The sequence below is a fragment of the Schistocerca cancellata genome, chromosome 1 (assembly GCF_023864275.1).
Source record: "Schistocerca cancellata isolate TAMUIC-IGC-003103 chromosome 1, iqSchCanc2.1, whole genome shotgun sequence".
NCBI lineage: Eukaryota > Metazoa > Arthropoda > Insecta > Orthoptera > Acrididae > Schistocerca > Schistocerca cancellata.
The window spans coordinates 546,661,569-546,681,212 of NC_064626.1; the positions used below are offsets into that span (position 1 = coordinate 546,661,569).

A 19,644-nucleotide genomic window follows, 5' to 3' on the forward strand; every position below is an offset into this window, starting at 1 on the left:
ATCCATCCAAATGAAAGCGGGCTCGTCGCTTAACGAAATCATACAGAGCATACTTATTCCCATCATACCTCGCGGCCAACTGTGCAGTTTGAACGTCCTGACGCAAACCCTCCAGAAGTTAAGACGATTTTATTTCGTATAGTTCAACAATAGTCACCCTGTATTTTGGTCCTACATTTTAGGTGGTACACAAGCGTTCTGCCAAGCATTAGCCGAATCAGTTGGCCGTGTTGAGTCACTTCCCTTGTCTGAGAAAGATGCTGACGACGTCCCTCTTAGCCACTAGACGTTGCCGAATCTCGTGTGAACGGCTGTGGGGCTGAGCGGTGGCGTGCTCGCGCGTTGCAGATGTCGCAGCCGTCGCCGCGGCCGTCGATGGACAACCGGCGCAACCTGCGGCGGTCCGGGCGCGGCGCGGGGGATCCCCTGTCCGAGGCGCGCCTCAGCAAGCGGCGCGGGCCGCTGGGCGCCGCCTGGAAGCTGTCGTTCGCCGCCGGCGCCGGCAACCCGTTCCACCACCACCGCCACAACCAGCAGGCGCCGCACGCCGCCGGCTGGCGGAACGCGCTGCTCGGGGCCGCCGTCCTCATCGCCGCCGCGCTCGCCTCGCTCGTCGTGGCCGGCGCCTGGCTCTACATGTACACAAGTGGGTAGCAAGGACACTTCTCACTCCTATGTTACAGTCCGGCCAATTCTGCTGCAGAGTTGCGTGTACTGGAAGCTGTGCTACGGGTCCTCCAGTACCGCAGCGAACGTGGAGTCGGAAGTGCTTGGTCAACATTAACATACACTACTGGCCATTAAAATTGCTACACTAAGAAGAAATGCAGATGATAAACGGGTATTCATTGGACAAATATATTATACTAGAACTAACATGTGATTACACTGTCACGCAATTTGGGTGCATAGATCCTGAGAAATGAGTACCCGGAACAAACCACATCTGGCCGTAATAACGGCCTTGATATGCCTGGGCATTGAGTCAAACACAGCTTGGACGGCGTCTACCCATGCAGCTTCAACACGATACCACAGTTCATCAAGAGTAGTGACTGGCGTATTCTGACGAGCCAGTTGCTCGGCCTCCATTGACCAGACGTTTTCAATTGGTGAGAGATCTGGAGAATGTGCTGGCCAGGGCAGCAGTTGAACATTTACTGTATCCAGAAAGGCCCGTAAATGACCTGCAACATGCGGTCGTGCATTATCCTGCTGAAATGTAGGGTTTCGCAGGGATCGAATGAAGGGCAGAGTCACATCTGAAATGTAACATCCACTGTTCGACGTGCCGTCAATGCGAACAAGAGGTGACCGAGACATGTAACCAATGGCACCTCATACCATCACGCCGGGTGATACGCCAGTATGGCGATGACGAATACACGCTTCCAATGTGCGTTCACCGCGATGCCGCCAAACACGGATGCAACCATCATGATGTTGTAAACAAAACCTGGATTCATCCGAAGAAATGACATTTTTCATTCGTGCACCCAGGTTCGTCGTTGACTACACCATCGCAGGCGCTGCTGTCTGTGATGCAGCGTCAAGGGTAACCGCAGCCATAGTCTCCGAGCTGATAGTCCATGCCGCTGCAAACGTCGTCGAACTGTTCGTATAGATGGTTGTCGTCTTGCAAACGTCCGCGTCTGTTGACTCAGGGATCGAGACGTGGCTGCACGATCCGTTATAGCCATGCGGATAAGATGCCTGTCATCTCGACTGCTAGTGATACGAGGCCGTTGGGATCCAGCACGGCGTTCTGTGTTACCCTCCTGAACCCACTGATTCCATATTCTGCTAGCAGTCATTGGATCTCTACCAACGCGAGCAGCAGTCGCGATACGATAAGCCGCAATCGCGAGAGGCTACAATCCGACCTTTATCAAAGTCGGTAACGTGATGGTACGCATTTCTCCTCCTTACACGAGGCATCACAACAACTTTTCACCAGGCAACCCTGGTCAACTGCTGTTTGTGTATGAGAAATCGGTTGGAGCCTTTCCTCATGTCAGCACGTTGTGAATGCTTTGAAAAGCTAATCATTTGCATATCACAGCGTCTTCTTCCTGTCGGTTAAATTTCGCGTCTGTAGCACGTCATCTTCATGGTGTAGCAATTTTAATGGTCAGTAGTGTACTTTGTTTCGGACAGTGAATTCCTTGACACCGGCAGTATTAAGTGTACGTCTAATACCCAATAATGACATATGACAAATCTATGCCAGACCGTGATTCGAACCCGGATTTCCCGCTTATCGCGAGCCGTCACCTTAACGACTTCCGATATCTGTGCACGATCGCCAGACCGACTGAAATTTCCACATATCACACTGTCTACATTTTCATATCGCAGTCCCCTAAATTCGTGACCTAGTACTTACAACACTACTTTGACGCCCGCAACAGGTAATAATGAGACAACGAGAAACTGATAGCAATGTTATTATCGTGCGCCTGCTTAGACGAGTTTGTGACTAAACTGCATCTCTCCCTAGATAACTGTGAAATTGTTAATGAGAATTCGACACCCTCATTGACCACTTCAGGAAGGATCACTCGCTCCCCACTTGAGAAACTTACTTCAAAAAGCCACCTCCGGCCGTTAGATGACACGACTTGCCTCCTACACTCTGCGATGGCTGCCTGCCTTCGACTTTGCGACCTCCAAAGAGCTCCACGAAATTCGAAGTTAAGCTAGATGTTCCTTCTGCTATATTGCAGAAATACAGGGTGATCAAAAAGTCAGTATAAATTTGAAAACTTGATGACCACGAAATGGTGTAGATAGTGAGGTAAAAATTGACACACATGCTCGGAATGTCATGGGGTTTTATTAGAGCAAAAAAAAGTTCACAAAATGTCCGACAGATGGCGCTGGACAGCAAAACTACCTTGACGGGTGAGAGGTACGCCGATATGTTACAGAATCGCCCCGCGTCCGGCCATCCTGATTTAGGTTTTCCGTGATTTCCCTAAATCACTCCAGGCAAATGCCGGGATGGTTCCTCTGAAAGGGCACGGCCGACTTCCTTCCCCATCCTTCCCTAATCCGATGAGACCGATGACCCCGCTGTCTGGTCTCCTTCCCCAAACCAACCAATGTTACAGAATCGCATCATCCCCAGCCTGGCTGATAAACACCTGCTGGAACGTACGATGTTTATGCAAGATGGCCCTCCACCCCATACTGCTAGACGCGTGAAAGATCTCTTGCGCGTGTCGTTTGGTGATGATAGTGTGCTCAGCCGCCACTTTCGTCATGCTTGTCCTCCCAGGTCTCCAGACCTCAGTCCGTGCGATTACTGGCTTTGGGGTTACCTGAAGTCGCAAGTGTATAGTCATCGACCGACATCTGTAGGGATACTGAAAGACAACATCCGACGCCAATGCCTCACCATAACTCCGGACATGCTTTACACTGCTGTTCACAAAATTATTCCTCGACTACAGCTATTGTTGACGAATGATGGACATATTGAGTATTTCCTGTAAAGAACATCATCTTTGCTTTGTCTTACTTTCTTACGCTAATTATTACTATTCCGATCAGATGAAGCGCCATCTGGCGGACATTTTTTGAACGTTTGTATTTTTTTAGTTCTAATAAAACCCCATGTCATGCCAAGCATGTGTGTCAATTTTTACCTCTCTATCTACATTATTCCGTGATTTATTCAGTTTTCAAATTTATACTGACTTTTTGATCACCCGGTACTTGACAGGTATGTATCCGCTGTGCATGACTGCTGGCAGCGATGGGCATGAGAATGTATACTTGTGAAAGAGGGGGAAAACCATCGCGTTCAGCGTATGGCTGTGGCGCATCGTAACAGCTTCTGTAGCAGCAATTGGTACCGCAGTGATACAACGAGGTGTTACATATCGGTTACTTCAAGGACAGCTCCGAACCAGAAACCCTGTAGCGTGCATTCCACTGTCCCCAAACCGCCACCGTTTTGCGACTTCAGTGGTGTCAACCGAGAGCTCTTTGAAGGCGAGGGTGGAGGCGTACTGCGGTTTCTGATGAAAGCTGCTTCTGTCTCGGTGCCAGTGATGGTCGTGTGTTGGTCAGGTACGGGCCAACTGAGGGCTTCCAGCTAACCCGTCTGCATGCTACACACACTGAACCTACACCTAGAGTCATGGCTCAAAATGGTTCAGTCGGCTCTAAGCACTATGGGACTTAACATCTGAGGTAATCAGTTCCCTAGAACTTAGAACTGTTTAAACCTAACTAACCTAAGGACATCACACACATCCACGCACGAGGTAACATTCGAACCTGTGACGGTGGCGGTCGCGTGGTTCCAGACTGAAGCGCCTACAACCGCTCGGCCTCAGCGGCCGGTGGTGTCATGGTATGGGGTGAGATTTCATACGACAGTAAGAGCACTCTTGATGTTATTCCACACGCCCTGACTACAAATCTGTACCTCAGTGTTGTGATTCTACCTATTGTGCTGCCATTCACAAACAGAAATCAAAGGGGTGGTGTCCAACTGGATAAAGCTCGTCCGCATACCTCTGTTGTAACCAAAGATGCTCTACAGAGTGTCGACATGTTGCCTTTGCCTGCTGTCTCCAATCGAGCACATATGACACATCATCGGACGACAACTCCGGAGTCATCCACAAACAGTATTCACCGTCCCTGTGTTGACCGACCAAGTGCAACAGGCACGGAAATCCAGCCCGCAAACAGACATCCGAAACATGTACAATAAAATGCACGCAGGTTTGCATTCTTGCTTTCAGCTTTCTGGGGTTACAATGGTTATTAAGGTACCAGCATTTCACATTTGCTGTGACTTTCTCGTGCTTACGTTAACCTGTGGTCTTGCCATGTTAATCGCTTAAACATGTGACGTCTGGTATTACAATGTTAATCACTTAAATATGTAACCTAAACTAATGTGTACCCGAAATTTTATTATTCTACATCACTTTTTGTCGTTGCGTTTTTTCATTGCTGTACAAAAAGAGAGCTACATGGTGTTCGTCTTTCTTCATTATTTGCGTAGACCATTTCATGCCTCTGCTAATAGCACTTTTCTACAAAAAGCTGTTCCTGCCCGGGCTTCTCATAGTATATTTCCAGCAAGAGTTGGAAACACATACCATAAAGGGAAAAGTCATTCGCCTGTACGTCAGCATAATAGGCACTGGTTGCAGCCCATTCAGAAAGATTCCAGAATGAACTGCATGTTGCACAAAGCCTCCTTCCTCTCGGAAACAGGCTCTGCCCTACTACATAGGCAACAGCAAAGGACGCAGCCCCACAGACGTGCCAGGGAAATGATATGTTACAATATCAGCATAATCCTTAATGGAAAAAAGTGTGATGGTCTAACGTAATGATGCAGCTGTAACAGGCGAGAAAATTTGATTCGTGATTAAGCTCGAATGCACGAATGATCTCTTGGCAAAGTGATCTTCGATGCCTCCGGCTGACGCTGTGTACGCCGATACAATTGTTATCTGGTGCGCTATCGGCCATGTCCAGCGCCGCAGCTTGTCATCGGGAAGGACGTGGGTTGCTGCGACTCTCCTCCGATGCGCGCGTTCCCCGTCATTTAGGCCGGCTGGCGCGACACGACACCGCAGCGTGTGTCTCGCCGCCTCCCCGTCATAAATCACGGCCGAGCGGCGCGGGATCAATCGCCAATCGGAGCGACGCGCCGGAGATGGGATCTGGCGCGGCCGCTACAAATAGCGCGCGGTGCGCGTGCGCACGCACGGCCGCGGCCGCGGCGCTGCCCGCCCCTGCTGGCCATCTCTTCTCGGAAGCCATTCCTCACCCGGACGCGATTTGACACCGAGCGGCGCCGGCCGGGCCGCCGCTGCTTTTATTTTGACTTGTTCTCCGACGGGGACAGCGCCGCGCGGTGCCTTACTGGATGCCTGGCCAGCCGCCGCGCTCGCATCTGGAACGTGGACGCAGATGAAATATTACAAGCTGCCCAAACCACAGCTGTGGTTTCTTTTGATATAATGCTCACTGTCTAGTTTATTGCGATCCAACTGGGCAACAGGCGTTGTCGCCTAAGTCTTTTATTTATTCTCGTCCTCCGGAATGCAAAAGATAAGTTTGATGTCGTAGCTCCAGAAAAAATACCCAGTCCCTTTGACGCGGTATCATGTGTCACGTGGTGATCATCCCGATATTCGGGTCGTGTAACTGTGTGTACTGAACGGTGGGTATGGGGGGATGAGGATAGAGATAGCAGCAGATTCTGTTTATCAAAATAGGAGGAGTCAGTAAGAAACAGACCGTTGTCGCTTGTAGTATCTCTGACAGTGGTGGCAGTACTTTCATGTTACAGAAAACTGAAGGAAGCGTATGGTAATAAAATATGCACGCATTCACATCCTTAATGCGGTCGGATGCGTCTGAGTGCCACGTAGAGGACCTCGTTTAGTTTCCGGTACTGCCCCGGACATTTACTTGGTGGGAGAACTGCAACGATGTTCATTGCGATGCCAATTGAAGAGCTACTTGAGTGAGAAATAGCGGCTCCGAGGTCTCGCAAGTTGACAGCTACCGGCAGTGCTGTGTGCTGACCACAAGCCCTTCCATATCGTATCCAAATAACGCCGTATGACAGAGGACACGGTAGTTAGTACGCTGAATGGTTCGTCAGGACCAGAAAGCGAAGCAGTAAACTGAGCCAAAACATTGACCACTGCCCACCGCAAGTTGAATTCCACCAGTGGGAACGCCTCGCGGTAAGGAATGTATACATGACCTCCTTTTGCCCGTCACAATGCAGCAACTCTACGTGGGATGCAACCAATAAGTCGCTGGAAGCCCTGCAAAAATGTTAAGCCCAGCTGCCAGTTGGGAAAATGTTGCCGGTGAAAGGTTTTGTGAGCAAACTTAACCTCTCGATTAAGTCCCATAAATGTTCGATGCGATTCATGTCGGGCAATCTGGTGACCAAACCTATTGCTCGGACTGTCCAGAATGTTCTCCATATCTGTTGCGAACAGTTGTTGCCCAGGGACGTTGCGCATTGACATCCATACGAACATAAAGTCCATGAACAGCTTCGAACGATCTCTAAGTAGCCGAACATAACCATTTCCAGTCAATAAGCGGTACAGCAGGACCACAGGACTCAGACCATTCCACGTAAACACAGCTCACACCATTACTCAGCCAACACCACCTTGCACAGTGCCTAGTTGACAACTTGGGCCCACGGCTTCTTGGGACCACACTCGAACCCTCTTGCCAACTGAAATCGGCCACAGTTCTCCAGTCGTGAAGGTTCCAACCGATATGGTAACGATACCACGAGGTACGCAGGCGATGTCGTAGTGTTAGCAAAGGCACTTGAGTCGGTCATCTACCGCCATAGCCCAATAACGCCAAATTTCGCCTCACTGTCCTAATAGATTCGTTCGTGGTACGTCGCACACTGATTTCTGCGGCTGTTTCACGCAGTGTTGCTTGTCTTAGCATTAACAACTCTACCAAACTGCCGCTGCTCTCGGTCGTTGAATGAAGGTCATTGGTCACTGCGTTGTCCATAGTGAGAGGTAATTCCTGAAATCTGATGTTCTCTGCACACTCTTGAGACTGTGGATCTCTTGAATTCCTATATGATCTCCGAAATTGACTGTCCCATGCGTCTAGCTCCAACTACCATTCACAGTCTGTTAATTCACGTCGTGCGGCCATAATCACGTCGGAAACCTTTTTCAAATGAATCATCTGAGTATGAATAACAGCCCTGCCAACGCACTGCGCTTTTATTCCCTGTTTACTCGATACTGCCGCCATATATATGCAAAGTTTTTCGGCTGTTCGGCTGCTACTGTCGTGGGCATCTATGGAAAGTGGTTGAAGCATGGTGAAACGACGAATAGGTGACAAGTTGTTGGACGTCAACGCCTTATCACAGGACTCTGAGATCATAGGCTTGTCCACTCGAGGATAGGCAGCCATCGATGGCAGATCTGGCGGCGTAGTACAGTCCTGGTGATGGTAAAAGTGTTTGGCAGTACACCTTTCAGCTCACATTGTTGTACGTCAGACAAAGGAGCAAGCGACCCTACGCTTTCACGTGTTTACGACATCGTTAACTAGGATTGCTGTGGGCACAAGATTATCGAAATTGGACAGTAGATCAAACGAAACATGTCACTTTGTCTGATGAATTACGATTCTTCTCATACCAGGTCGATGATCGTGGCCGCGTACTCTGTCATCGAGACGAATGGCGGCTCGAAACTCGAACCGCTCCATGGATGGACGAGGCTGAAGGGGATGGGAAGGGGAGACGGGGGGCGGTTTCTGAGAGTGTCATTGACCTGGGCGTGCACGGGAACCTGTTACAGTAATCGAAGACACCATGACGATTATAGTGGACCACCATGCTTGACGTCTCCTGCAACGGGGATGCCATTTTCCAGCAGGACAAGACCCGAATAGTGCTGCAGTGCTTTGATGATCGTGATACTAAACTCAAGTTTACGTCTTGTTCACCAGATACGTCTGACCCGAACCCTATGGGGCACATCTGTCGGGTGACAGACCCGCGCCCGCAAACCTCCAGCCTGTAATTTGCGGGCTGTGGATGACCAGTGTTAGATTTCTGCTGCCACATACCTCCGAAAACCTACCAAGGATTTGTAGACTCCGTGGCAGGCGGAATCCTTGCCTTGTTGCGTTCCAGAGGTGGGCCAACACACTATGAAGCAGATTGTGATTTGGGTTCTGAGTGTGTGCCTATTACTGTGAAATGTTACGTAAATGTGCATCCATAGTGTTCTGCTAGTCATGCTTCAAACTTCGGTGGGGATGCCGAAGACATTTCCCCTTTCCGCACAGACATTTAGTAATAACATTTATAGAAAACATAACACGCTTGATTCAGCCAGCCTGCATCATCGCGAAACGGTCCACAGTATTCTTCCCGAGTAGGAGGAGCGTTTTCAACTATAAAGCCATTCCAGACGCACTGTCGGCGTTTTAAACAAGAACGGCATTTTTAACAGTTATTACAGTAAGAAAGTTTGAGATATCGTAGTTTTATCCCGAGATTAGACACTGAGGCATTATCTCCGGAACAGTATGCGTGCAGTTAAACAAGTGTACCTCCGCATCCATTAAAAAAAGGAGCATACCTTGTTTGACGACGTCGTCCATACAATCGCTTTCTAAAATGATTAGTATTCCCCCTGAAACAGTGTAGAAAAGTAATGCAGAAACGGGAACGGCATTGCACCAGGGCGACGAGCACAGAGTGGCGAGGCCGTGTGTGAGGCGGCTGCCACCGGATCCCACGTGGCGTCACGGCTGGTGGAGCCGCCGGCAGCCGCTGCTTCCGTTACACCTCACACCACGCCACACCGCGCCGTGCAGTACCGTACACCGCAGCGACTCCCGCTGCCGCCAGCGCTGATGTAACATCGCGCTTCGTAAGCTGCAGCAGCCAGCCTTACGTCACCAGAAATGTTCATCAGTGTCGCTGCTTCACCATCTCCATACTACATGTTACCCTCTCTTCGTTCGTCAATATTGTTCCGCCTACACACGGTCACTGAACACCTGATGCTCAATCCCGGCAAGTCGAAGGCTGTAGTCCGCAGCTTGTGGCCTCGCGGTCGCGTTCTCGCTTCCCCAGCGCGGGGTCCCGGGTTCGATTCCCGGCGGGTGCACGGATTTTCAACTGCCTCGAGATGACTGGGCGTTTGTGTTGTCTTCATCATCATTCATGAAAGTGGCGGGATTGGACTGAGCATATGTTGGGAATTTTATCTGGCGCGGATAATTGCGCAGTTGAGCGCCCCACAAACCAATCATCATCATCATCATCATCGAAGGTTGTACCGATACCGATCCTGTACGTAACTTATCGAATCTAACTTTATTTATCCCTGTCAGGCCGGAGCACCATAGATGGGACAGGAATCCCCCTTCGTGCAAGATAGTTGTGGTCTTGGCCCCTGCCGAGTTTGACAAGGGGATCTTGTCAGTCTGATATGAGCAAGCCAGCATACCAGGTAGCGTGTGCGCGATCGCGCTTCGAAGTGAACGAGTTGTGACTTAGGAAGTCGTGATGAGGGGTACATTTAGAGTCAGTAGATAGCAACCGCTCGCGTCAGGTCGAGACCTGCGCAACCGGGTAATGAAGAGTAATACGAGGGTGGTTTGAAAATTTCTCGGAATCACCACGAGAGGTCAGGGCTAGCGCAACGAGTTGTTCACCTGATACTCTTTGGACTTGTCTGTAAACACATGCCCCGTCAGTGCTCTTGGAAGAGAGCTGTGACAGTTTCGTGGCTCAGTTGTTGTTCCCGCATAGTGATTTGCGAAGATGGGAAAAATCGATATTCGAGCAGTGATTAAGTACTTGCTAAAGAAAAGTACGAAAGCAAAGGGCATTCATGCCAAATTCCAGAATACACTGGGGGACTCTGCTCCTTTATATTCGACTGTTGCCAAGTGGACTGCTCAATTTAAATTTGGTCGCGAGAGCTTGGATGATGATTAGCGCAGTGGTCGGCCAAGATGTCATTACTCCTGAAATCATTGCAAAAGTGCACAAAATGGTCATGGAGGATCGCCGATTGAAAGTGCGTGAAATTGCTCACGCTTGCCAGACGTCATCTGAAAGGGCATATCACATTTTAACTGAAGAATTAGAAATGGAAAAAAATTATCTGCAAGATGGGTGCCGCGACCTTTGACGCTGGATCAAAACTATGTGCCGTCGCTGTGGCAAAATTACACTAACTAAGGTATGAATTGTTGCCGCACCCTTCTTATTCGCCTGATATGGCTCCGTCACACTTCAAAGTCTTCCCAAAACTGACAACTTTTCTTGGTGAACGAAGATTCACTTCAAACGAAGAACTGATGCCCTGAGTTGACAATTATTTTGCAGGCCTGGAGGAAACTCATTTTCGCGATGGGATCAAGGCGATGGAACATCGTTGGACCAAGTGCATTAATTTACAAGGAGACTACATTAAACAATAAAGTTTCAGTGTAAGTACTTTTTTTCTATTCCGTTCCAGAAGTCTTCAAATCAACCTCGTAATTATAGACTAACTTCCCCTTTGAAGAAAGAATATTGAATACATTACGGCGACTGTCGCGGAATTGTGGGTAACTCAAAAGGAGCTGGGAAATTCGTGAGAGTGGAACTGCGGTGCGAGTGCCAATTAAGCAACATAAGGGTAGTTTCCTTTGAACTAGAAGCACAGTGAATCTAGTATTCATTTAACATGCGCGTAATTTTAAAGTCCTTTTCATCACTTTTCGTAAATGTGGATTGTTATACAGGGGTATAGGAGTCAGTCAGGGCACGTCTTACCACACTCACGGTTTGAAACTTTCACGTTTGTGATACGTGTGCCTTGGGCGTAAGCCTGTCCTCCAGTGTTGTCATGAACTATAAAGTCCTTCAGCAAACTGTTCCAGTGCTGGGGGAGACTTAGGTCTACTCTTTGGACTACAACACTAGATAACACGGTGTGAAGTGGCGAGGCGAACGACTGCAGCACTGCTCACAGCCGAAATATTTAGACGTGAAGCTACATCGCCCCGTAAAATGCAATCTGCATTGCATCAACAGTTACGCCAAGGTCTGCGTCAGGAACATTATCAGGTAACTGACGCGCAGGTCACTGCCGACCTTCAACTGTTGTTTACATCGGTTAGGGCACTGGGTGTGCCTGCTGCCGAGTACGCTGCTCCCTGTGAAGTGCTTCTGCACGTACAAGTACTAGTTGGTAGAGATGGCAACGGTGTACCAACACAAATGCAAAAAGTGAACTCCCGCATGAGCATTGCACCTCCGCACGAGCGTCGTGAGGTTGTTTTTTGTCCGTCGGTGTAGTGAGGTGGATGAGCACTCTAACACACATCAAACAGTATAAAATTATTTAAATATAAATGAATTTATTTTCAATAGATTCAGTATAAAGCACGCACAACTTTGTATCCTGTAGTCTCAGTGTTCCACGGATACTGGTTATCAATAGTCGGCGAAGCAACAGCGTTTCGCAAAGGTTCGCGAAGTTGCACTAACGTCGTGCTACATGCGTAAGATCTCGTTGCATTGTCGTCCGCACGCTCGATGTGTTCTGAGAGTAGTCTGGGGATAATCTGAAGATAATCTGAGCACAGTCTGAGTGCGGCGGCTTGAAAAAGGTGCTCAGACCAATCACAAGTGGAGGCAGTGCGCCGATACGAACACAGCGTCCTCTTCTGACGTCCGTAGCCCAACCTGGCGGCGGATGGCGGTGCGCAATCTGCGAAGATGCCGTCGATATCACACATTACGTAGACGTGCAGAGCAGAGTGGCCGCGTTAGGTAGACCATAAGTAACAGCTACACGAGCATTCACCAAGATGCTGTGGAACTCTGTACGCAGGAAATGAACAGTCTACATCTACATGACTACTCTGCAATTCACACTCCCGTACCTGGTGAAGGGTCATAGAATCACGTCCATACTATATCTCTAGCGTTCCACTCTCTAAAAGTAAGCGAAAAAAAAAATTCCATGCGCCCCGTGAATTCAGTTATTACGATGGTCATTCCTCTGTATGTAGACGGGAGTCAACAAAATATTTTCGCCCTCAGAAGAGAAAGTTACTCGTAGCGATTCAAATTTTGTGAAAAGATCTCATCGCAACGAAAAACATCCTTGTTTTAATGATTACCACACCAGCTCGCATATCATACCGCCTACTTTGAACTTTTTCAATGTCCTCTGTCAATCCTATCTGGTAAGGGCCCCACATTGTGCAGCCAATAAGCGTACTGCATGCGAGCTCTAGATGATTTGTTGACCTTAGCGTTCTTTCAATAAAGCGAACTTTATTTCGCCTTTCTCAAATTATTTCCTATGTGGTGGTTCGAATTTAAGTTCGTAATTGTAAACCCTAAGCATTTACTTGAATCCACGACTTTGAAATTTGTGTTATTTATCGTATAATTGAAATTTAACGAAGTTTTTTGTACTAGTGTGGGATCCTTACTTGCTATTGTTTAGAATCAATTGACACTTTTCATACCATAGGGATACCTTGTCAAATCATTTTGCTACTGGTTTTGATTCCCCGATGGCTTCACTAGAATGCAAACGACGTCATCTGTAGACAATCTAAGAGGGCAGCTCAGATTTTCTCCTAAATTATATATATGAGTAGCACAGGGCATACAACACTTTCTTGGGGAACGTCGGATTTTGTTTCTGTTTACTTGATGAGTGAACGTCAATTACTACGAAATGTAATTTTTCTAATAGGAAATTACAAATCCAGTCGCCCAAGTGAATTACAAGCAACTTGATTAGAAGCTGTTTATAAGGGACGCTGTAAAAACCTTCTGGAATTCAAGAATCAGTTTGAGATCACCTGTCGAGAGCACTCATTATTTCGTGTGATTAAAAAGATAGTTGTTGCACAAGAACGATGTTTTCTTAATCCGTACTGACTTTGTGTCGATGGATCGTTTTCTTCGAGGTGAATCGTAGTGTTCGAACACAGTATAAGTTCCAAAATCGAACTGCAAATTGTCAGTGATACTAGTCTATAAGTTAATGGATTGCTTTTATTTCCTTTGTTGAGTATTTGTGACACCTGTGCAACTTTCCAACCTTTGGGTACGTATCCTTGATCGGGCGAGCGATTGTATATTACTGCTGAATGTGGAGAAATTACTTCGGCGTAGTCCAAAATCAACGCAATTGTCATTTAGTAAACGGAAACAGACTTGGCCCGATAAAAGCGCAGAAAGTCAGAGCTAACACATTCTCAAAGTGCACCTCGGTCGTGAAGGTAACTTCCTAGCGTAGAAAAAAAACCTGTTAGTGCATTAGCAGGCTCGCTTTACGAAATCCTGCCCATTGTCCTCCTCGTACAAGCTGCGTCGGGCGTCGGCGGTCTCGCCGAGCGGTGGTTTGTGTGTGTGTGTGTGTGTGTGTGTGTTTGTGTGTGTGTGTGTGTGTGTGTGTGTGTGCGGCGGTCAGAGCCGGCGTCCGATTCATTGTCCGGACAATGCATTGTTAACTCCGCCGTCCAAGGCCGCCTCTGTGCTGTGTCGTCATTAACATTTTCCTGTCTGAACGCAACATACGAGATTACAAGTGACTGGGGTGTGGTAACACTGGACACGCGGAGGGGGAGCATTTCTTCTGTCGCCATGAGCAGTACTCGTCTCCACGCTAGCAGTATTTACGCTAGTAACCTACTTCTTTTGCATTGCCGTTTCCATGAGAGGGACATCACACTTTTCCTCTAGAGAATTCCACAACTTTTATGGCCTTTGCATTGACATCCAGAACGTCTGAGTACAAGATTCGTCCACGTATTAGCATAGTAGTAGGCGTTAGGCGTCCGAAATACTCCGCAGCTGTACATAAAGTACTCGTGCCTTCATATGACCGAATTTCTTCTGCACCTTGAGATTACAGCTAATCTAGGTACGGTTTTCGGTGTAGGGTAGGTGGTAAAAGCAGGTAATGTCTTCCTCTGGAGCAAACCTTCCTGCTTAGGAGCACTTACTTGTCAGAGGAAAATAGTCAAACATCTGGTTTGACATCTAATTGTAACATCCCGTGGAATAAAACATTTCTGGACTTACGGCAACGTGTTGCAACTTAATAACCCTACGTAAAGTGTTTCGGCTTTTAAATCTGCTTCTTCCGTTCTATTTCTCCCGCCACTCATCATCTTAAGGATGGGGATGCAATGCCGGTCAAGGGGTAGATCTTTGGCACTGGGAATGGTCTGAAACATCCCGTAACTAAGCAAAATGATTCGTTTAAGGCCACGTCCTGATGCCTGCAGAGAACGTTTGATGTTCAAACTGTTGCCCCACCCTCTCCTCATCCCAGCGCAGCTGACCTGAGAACCGGGGCATTTTCTTCTCACACAGAACTTGTCAGCTTTCTGAACATGTTTTTGCTGGAGATTTTTGTTTCCAAATCCATGTTCGACCTAGAGAGATTCCCAGATACTCTGCAGTATCACAGTACCGAATTTTCAATTATTTCCACTTAATATTAAGTCTGCCGTAAGCCTCAGTTTCTTAAGTGAAAAATTAATGCGCGAGTCTCTTCTGGATTAGGCTTCAGATCATAATACCCTCCCAACCTTTTAAATCCGTTGTTTATTTTGCCGTCTGCTTCCTCAAAGGTCCTTTCTTGGGACGTCACAACTGTCGTCCGCTCAGATGACCGACCTTGCGTTGGAAGACCTGGCTGATCATTCGTATAGGTGTAACAGAAAATCGGGAATAACACACTGCCTTGATATATTCGTTTCTTCTGGTTTCTCCAGCGGCTCTTCTTACCAAGTAGTATTACAATTAATCTTCTGCTCTGAAATATGCCTCTCATTACGTTTGTCAACCTGAATCTCTTATTTCGTATAGCTCTTGGATAAGCCTTTTGTGTTTCAGTGTGTCATATGCAGAACTAGCGTCTATAAAAGTCGCATCAGTGCCTAGTAACTGAATGACTCCATTGATGGTCAGCCTCATTATTTAAATCGCTTACGGATGCAAGTGGTTTGCGAAGGGGAAAAAAAAACAGGTTGATGCAGCGGGGTAAAGTTAACTGTTAAGAAGCAGAAGCTTTCCTTGGCATGTCACTGATAGTCTTCTGCCACTCCTATGGAGACTAATGCATCTGTTCAGCGCTCTTAACGAGCTCTGCGGACGGGTATGAAGCGAATTGTTTATTATTCCCAGTTTCCTATCCGAAAACTGATACTTTTTTTGCAGAATATAGTCATGAGACAATTATCGTCTTCGAGCGTCCGCGAGTTAAGACTTTTCGTTGTCTGTGGCAGATACTCAAGAGTCAAATCGGTAAACATCTTCGCTTATCTTACATGTCTATATCTTACGTGCCATGTAACGTTATGAGGATCTTACACACTCGAATATATTGCAATGCTGAGATACAGTCGAGAATGTGGGTTGCATACACTTAAATAACTTCAGAAATCATCACTTTCGCAGCAGATTGTAAGTTCCCAAACAACTCGCTTTACACTCAACAGAGCTTAAGACTGCTTCACATACAGTACGTGGGGATTAATAGGGATAGGCTAGAATGCATCTGAACTTACATCTCCAAAAGTGCACACTGTACGATTCCTTACGACTGTAGCAGCTACGACAGTCAATTGTTTCTGTCCCCTCGGAGATTGATAACACTGTGGCGATAACAGTGAAGTACAATCAGTGCTGTCTGAGTACAGTAAACGTGAGCGGTGAGCACACAGGGGTTCGCTGGCGCCTGGTAGTGTCTTAGCGTGCGGCCGGCACGCAACGCCGGTGGGGCGCCAGTGCTCCGGGAAAACCGCGAAGTCAGGTGGCGCTGGCGGCGACAGGTTCAATGGCCGTGCTGTACCGTGCGCACGTGCAAACACACGTGTTTCTGTATCAGCGTACGCTCAGCACGCAACTCAGACCCTCCTCCCAAATACGTTGCCCCGTCGATTCCACGAAAGCGGAGTTCTCAGCTACTGACCATCTCTCACTGTACGTAGATTCTGCACCCCAATGCAGAAGCGTGCATTACTTCTATTAAAACACGGCTTCACAAACATGAAAATCAACTTCAAACTGTCGATTGATCCATTCTATAACTCCGAGGCCGGCCGCGGTGGTCTCGCGGTTCTAGGCGCGCAGTCCGGAACCGTGCGACTGCTACGGTCGCAGGTTCGAATCCTGCCTCGGGCATGGATGTGTGTGATGTCCTTAGGTTAGTTAGGTTTAAGTAGTTCTAAGTTCTAGGGAACTGATGACCACAGCTGTTAAGTCCCATAGTGCTCAGAGCCATTTGAACCATTTTACAACTCCGAGGAGAACGTTATCGCATGTCTGTTTCAAACCAGTAAAACCAGTGTGAGTTTATCCTGCATCTAGACATTTTATTCGTGAGTTGTAAGCTTCCATTCTGTGGTGAATCACAGCCACAGTGTTCTTTCATATTTTCCAAAGTTAGGCAGCTACGCAGCTGAAACCACCTTGATGTTGAATGATGGGGCAAATTACCTCAACACCATCGGATAAATATTTCTGGTTGAGAAGGAGATAGGTTCAAATTGTTGTTCGTTAGCCCTAAGGTAACTAACGATCAATGTTTCCGTTAAACTTGAGCTTCTGGCACATATGAAGAGTGACATTGTTTTTTCTTTTTCCACAGAGTAATTAAGTTGGTGTATGAGTGGATCCTGAATATAACACTAAAGAGTGATCAAATGCAAAAGTCGACGTATGTAATATGAATGTACTGGTGAATGGTGGGCGATGGGAGAGAGCCGAAAGGCAAATCAAGGGTATTGTCGCTGTGTCCTAAAGGAACCATGAAGCGAAACAAAAGTTCTGAAGAGTAGTGTGGAAGACCTACTATGTACCCATTTTAACGTGCTACAAGAATGTAGATAACAAAGAACACAAGTAAAAGCGGATTATAGGCCACTGACATGAAACTCTTGGAGACTAAATCTGGAGTGGCTCTACTAGACACGTAAAGAAACGAAGTTTCAGAGACCTACAAGAAGAGGGGCCTCCATAAAGAATAATAGACCGATAAGGGGTGGATTGGTATAGACACTTCCTAAAGATATAAGGAGACGTTCCAATAGAGGCTGTACACCGCTGCGACATAAGGTTTCAAGGAGAGAGACCGGGATGAAATCGCGGATGGATAGATGGCCGAAAGGAGTACAGAAAAGTGTGAAGGGAAAGGAATGAAATTTGGTGTACGAGGAAAAAAATTGGGAAGATAAAAGATGATGGCGGTGCTGGTTTTTCAATTTTTTAAATTTTTTTTATTTTATTTTTTTCACAGGACCCAGATGTAAGCTGGATGATGGTGATGTAATGGTGATGATGTGATGGTACAGTGGTGACATACACTACTGGCCATTAAAATTGCTACACCAAGAAGAAATGCAGATCATAAACGGGTATTCATTGGTCAAATAAATATGTTATACTAGAACTGACATGTGATTACATTTTCACGCAATTTGGGTGCATAGATACTGAGAAATCAGTACCCAGAACACCCATCTCTGGCCGTAATAACGGTCTTGATACGCCTGGGCATTGAGTCAAATAGAGCTTGGATGACGTGTACAGGTACAGCAGTCCATGCAGCTTCAACACGATACCACAGTTCATCAAGAGTAGTGACTGGCGTATTCTGACGAGCCAGTCGCTCGGCCACCATTGACCAGACGTTTTCAGTTGGTGAGAGATCTGGAGAATGTGCTGGCCAGGGCAGCAGTCGAACATTTTCTGTATCCAGAAAGGCCCGTACAGGACCTGCAACATGCGGTCGTGCATTATCCTGCTGAAATGTAGGGGTTCGCAGGGATCGAATGAAGGGTAGAGCCATGGGTCGTAACACGTCTGAAATGTAACGTCCACTGTTCAGAGCGCCGTCAATGCGAACAAGAAGTGACCGAGACGTGTAACCAGTGGCACCCCATACCATCACGCCGGGTGATACGCCAGTATGGCGATGACGAATACACGCTTCCAATGTGCGTTCACCACGATGTCGCCAAACACGGAAGCGACCATCATGATGCTGTAAACAGAACCTGGATTCATCCGAAAAAATGACGTTTTGCCATTTGTTCTCCCAGGTTCGTCGTTGAGTACACCATCGCAGGCGCTCCCGTCTGTGATGCAGCGTCAAGGGTAACCGCAGCCATGGTCTCAGAGCTGATAGTCCATGCTGCTGCAAACGTCGTCGAACTGTTCGTGCAGATGGTTGTCGTCTTGCAAACGTTGCATGGGGGCTTACTTAAATTTTAAAAAGGCAAATAATTGTACTGTCTGTCCGATTACGCAGCCTCGTAACCGGTTGGCCCTGACTAGTAGTAGTACGCAACAATTAATTAATTAAGTCCCCAGCAACTATAAAAGCTACGAAACAACAAAACACAGGTGTAGCTGTTCTGTGTGTGGAAGTGTGATTCAACGTACACATCTGGCACGGTTCTTCCTCAATAAGACCAGATATTTTAAACACCATTTATACTGAAGTAATTGAAAAAAAACTGAAATACTATAATTGCACATAGAAACCAGAAATACAGTCTAATACAAGAACGCGAGCCAGATGCTTTGTTGACTGAACCTGTGACCAAGAGGCATTATTGTTTAAGACATTGAAATAATAAAAAAGGGAATATTTTTACCTTCATATATATTGACGAAAAGCACATTACAGCATCCCTAATCCAACAACATGTGGTGTCTAGCCCATCAAAACAATATGACAACTTCTGAACAAACACTTTCCATGGGAACTTCTCAACAACGACACGCTACTGCAACATCTCCACAAGCACTCTCTACCACCGCTTCTCTACAAGAACTCTCCACTACGACTTCACGACAAGAACTGCCAGTGGAGGCGGGTGAATAATACTCTTTGGCGCAATCTCTGGCGCTGTGGCTCAGTGTAGCCACCTTTCAACGTCCCCATCTGTTGACTCAGGGATCGAGACGTGGCTGCACGATCCGTTACAGCCATGCGAATAAGATGCCTGTCATATCGACTACTAGTGATACGAGGCCGTTGGGATCCAGCACGGCGTTCCGTATTACCCTCCTGAACCCACCGATTCCATATTCTGCTAACA

The 19,644-nt window shown here is 47.3% G+C and overlaps 1 protein-coding gene across 1 annotated transcript in view; it reads left to right on the forward strand.

Annotated features, from left to right (window-relative positions):
• LOC126179991 (low-density lipoprotein receptor-related protein 8-like) overlaps positions 1 to 19,644 on the forward strand; it is a 204,528-nt gene that overhangs the window by 15,861 nt on the left and 169,023 nt on the right. The window contains exon 2 of the mRNA XM_049924657.1: positions 349 to 646. Within this exon, the coding sequence (XP_049780614.1) occupies positions 349 to 646 (298 nt within the window). The remainder of the gene's footprint in view (positions 1 to 348; positions 647 to 19,644) is intronic.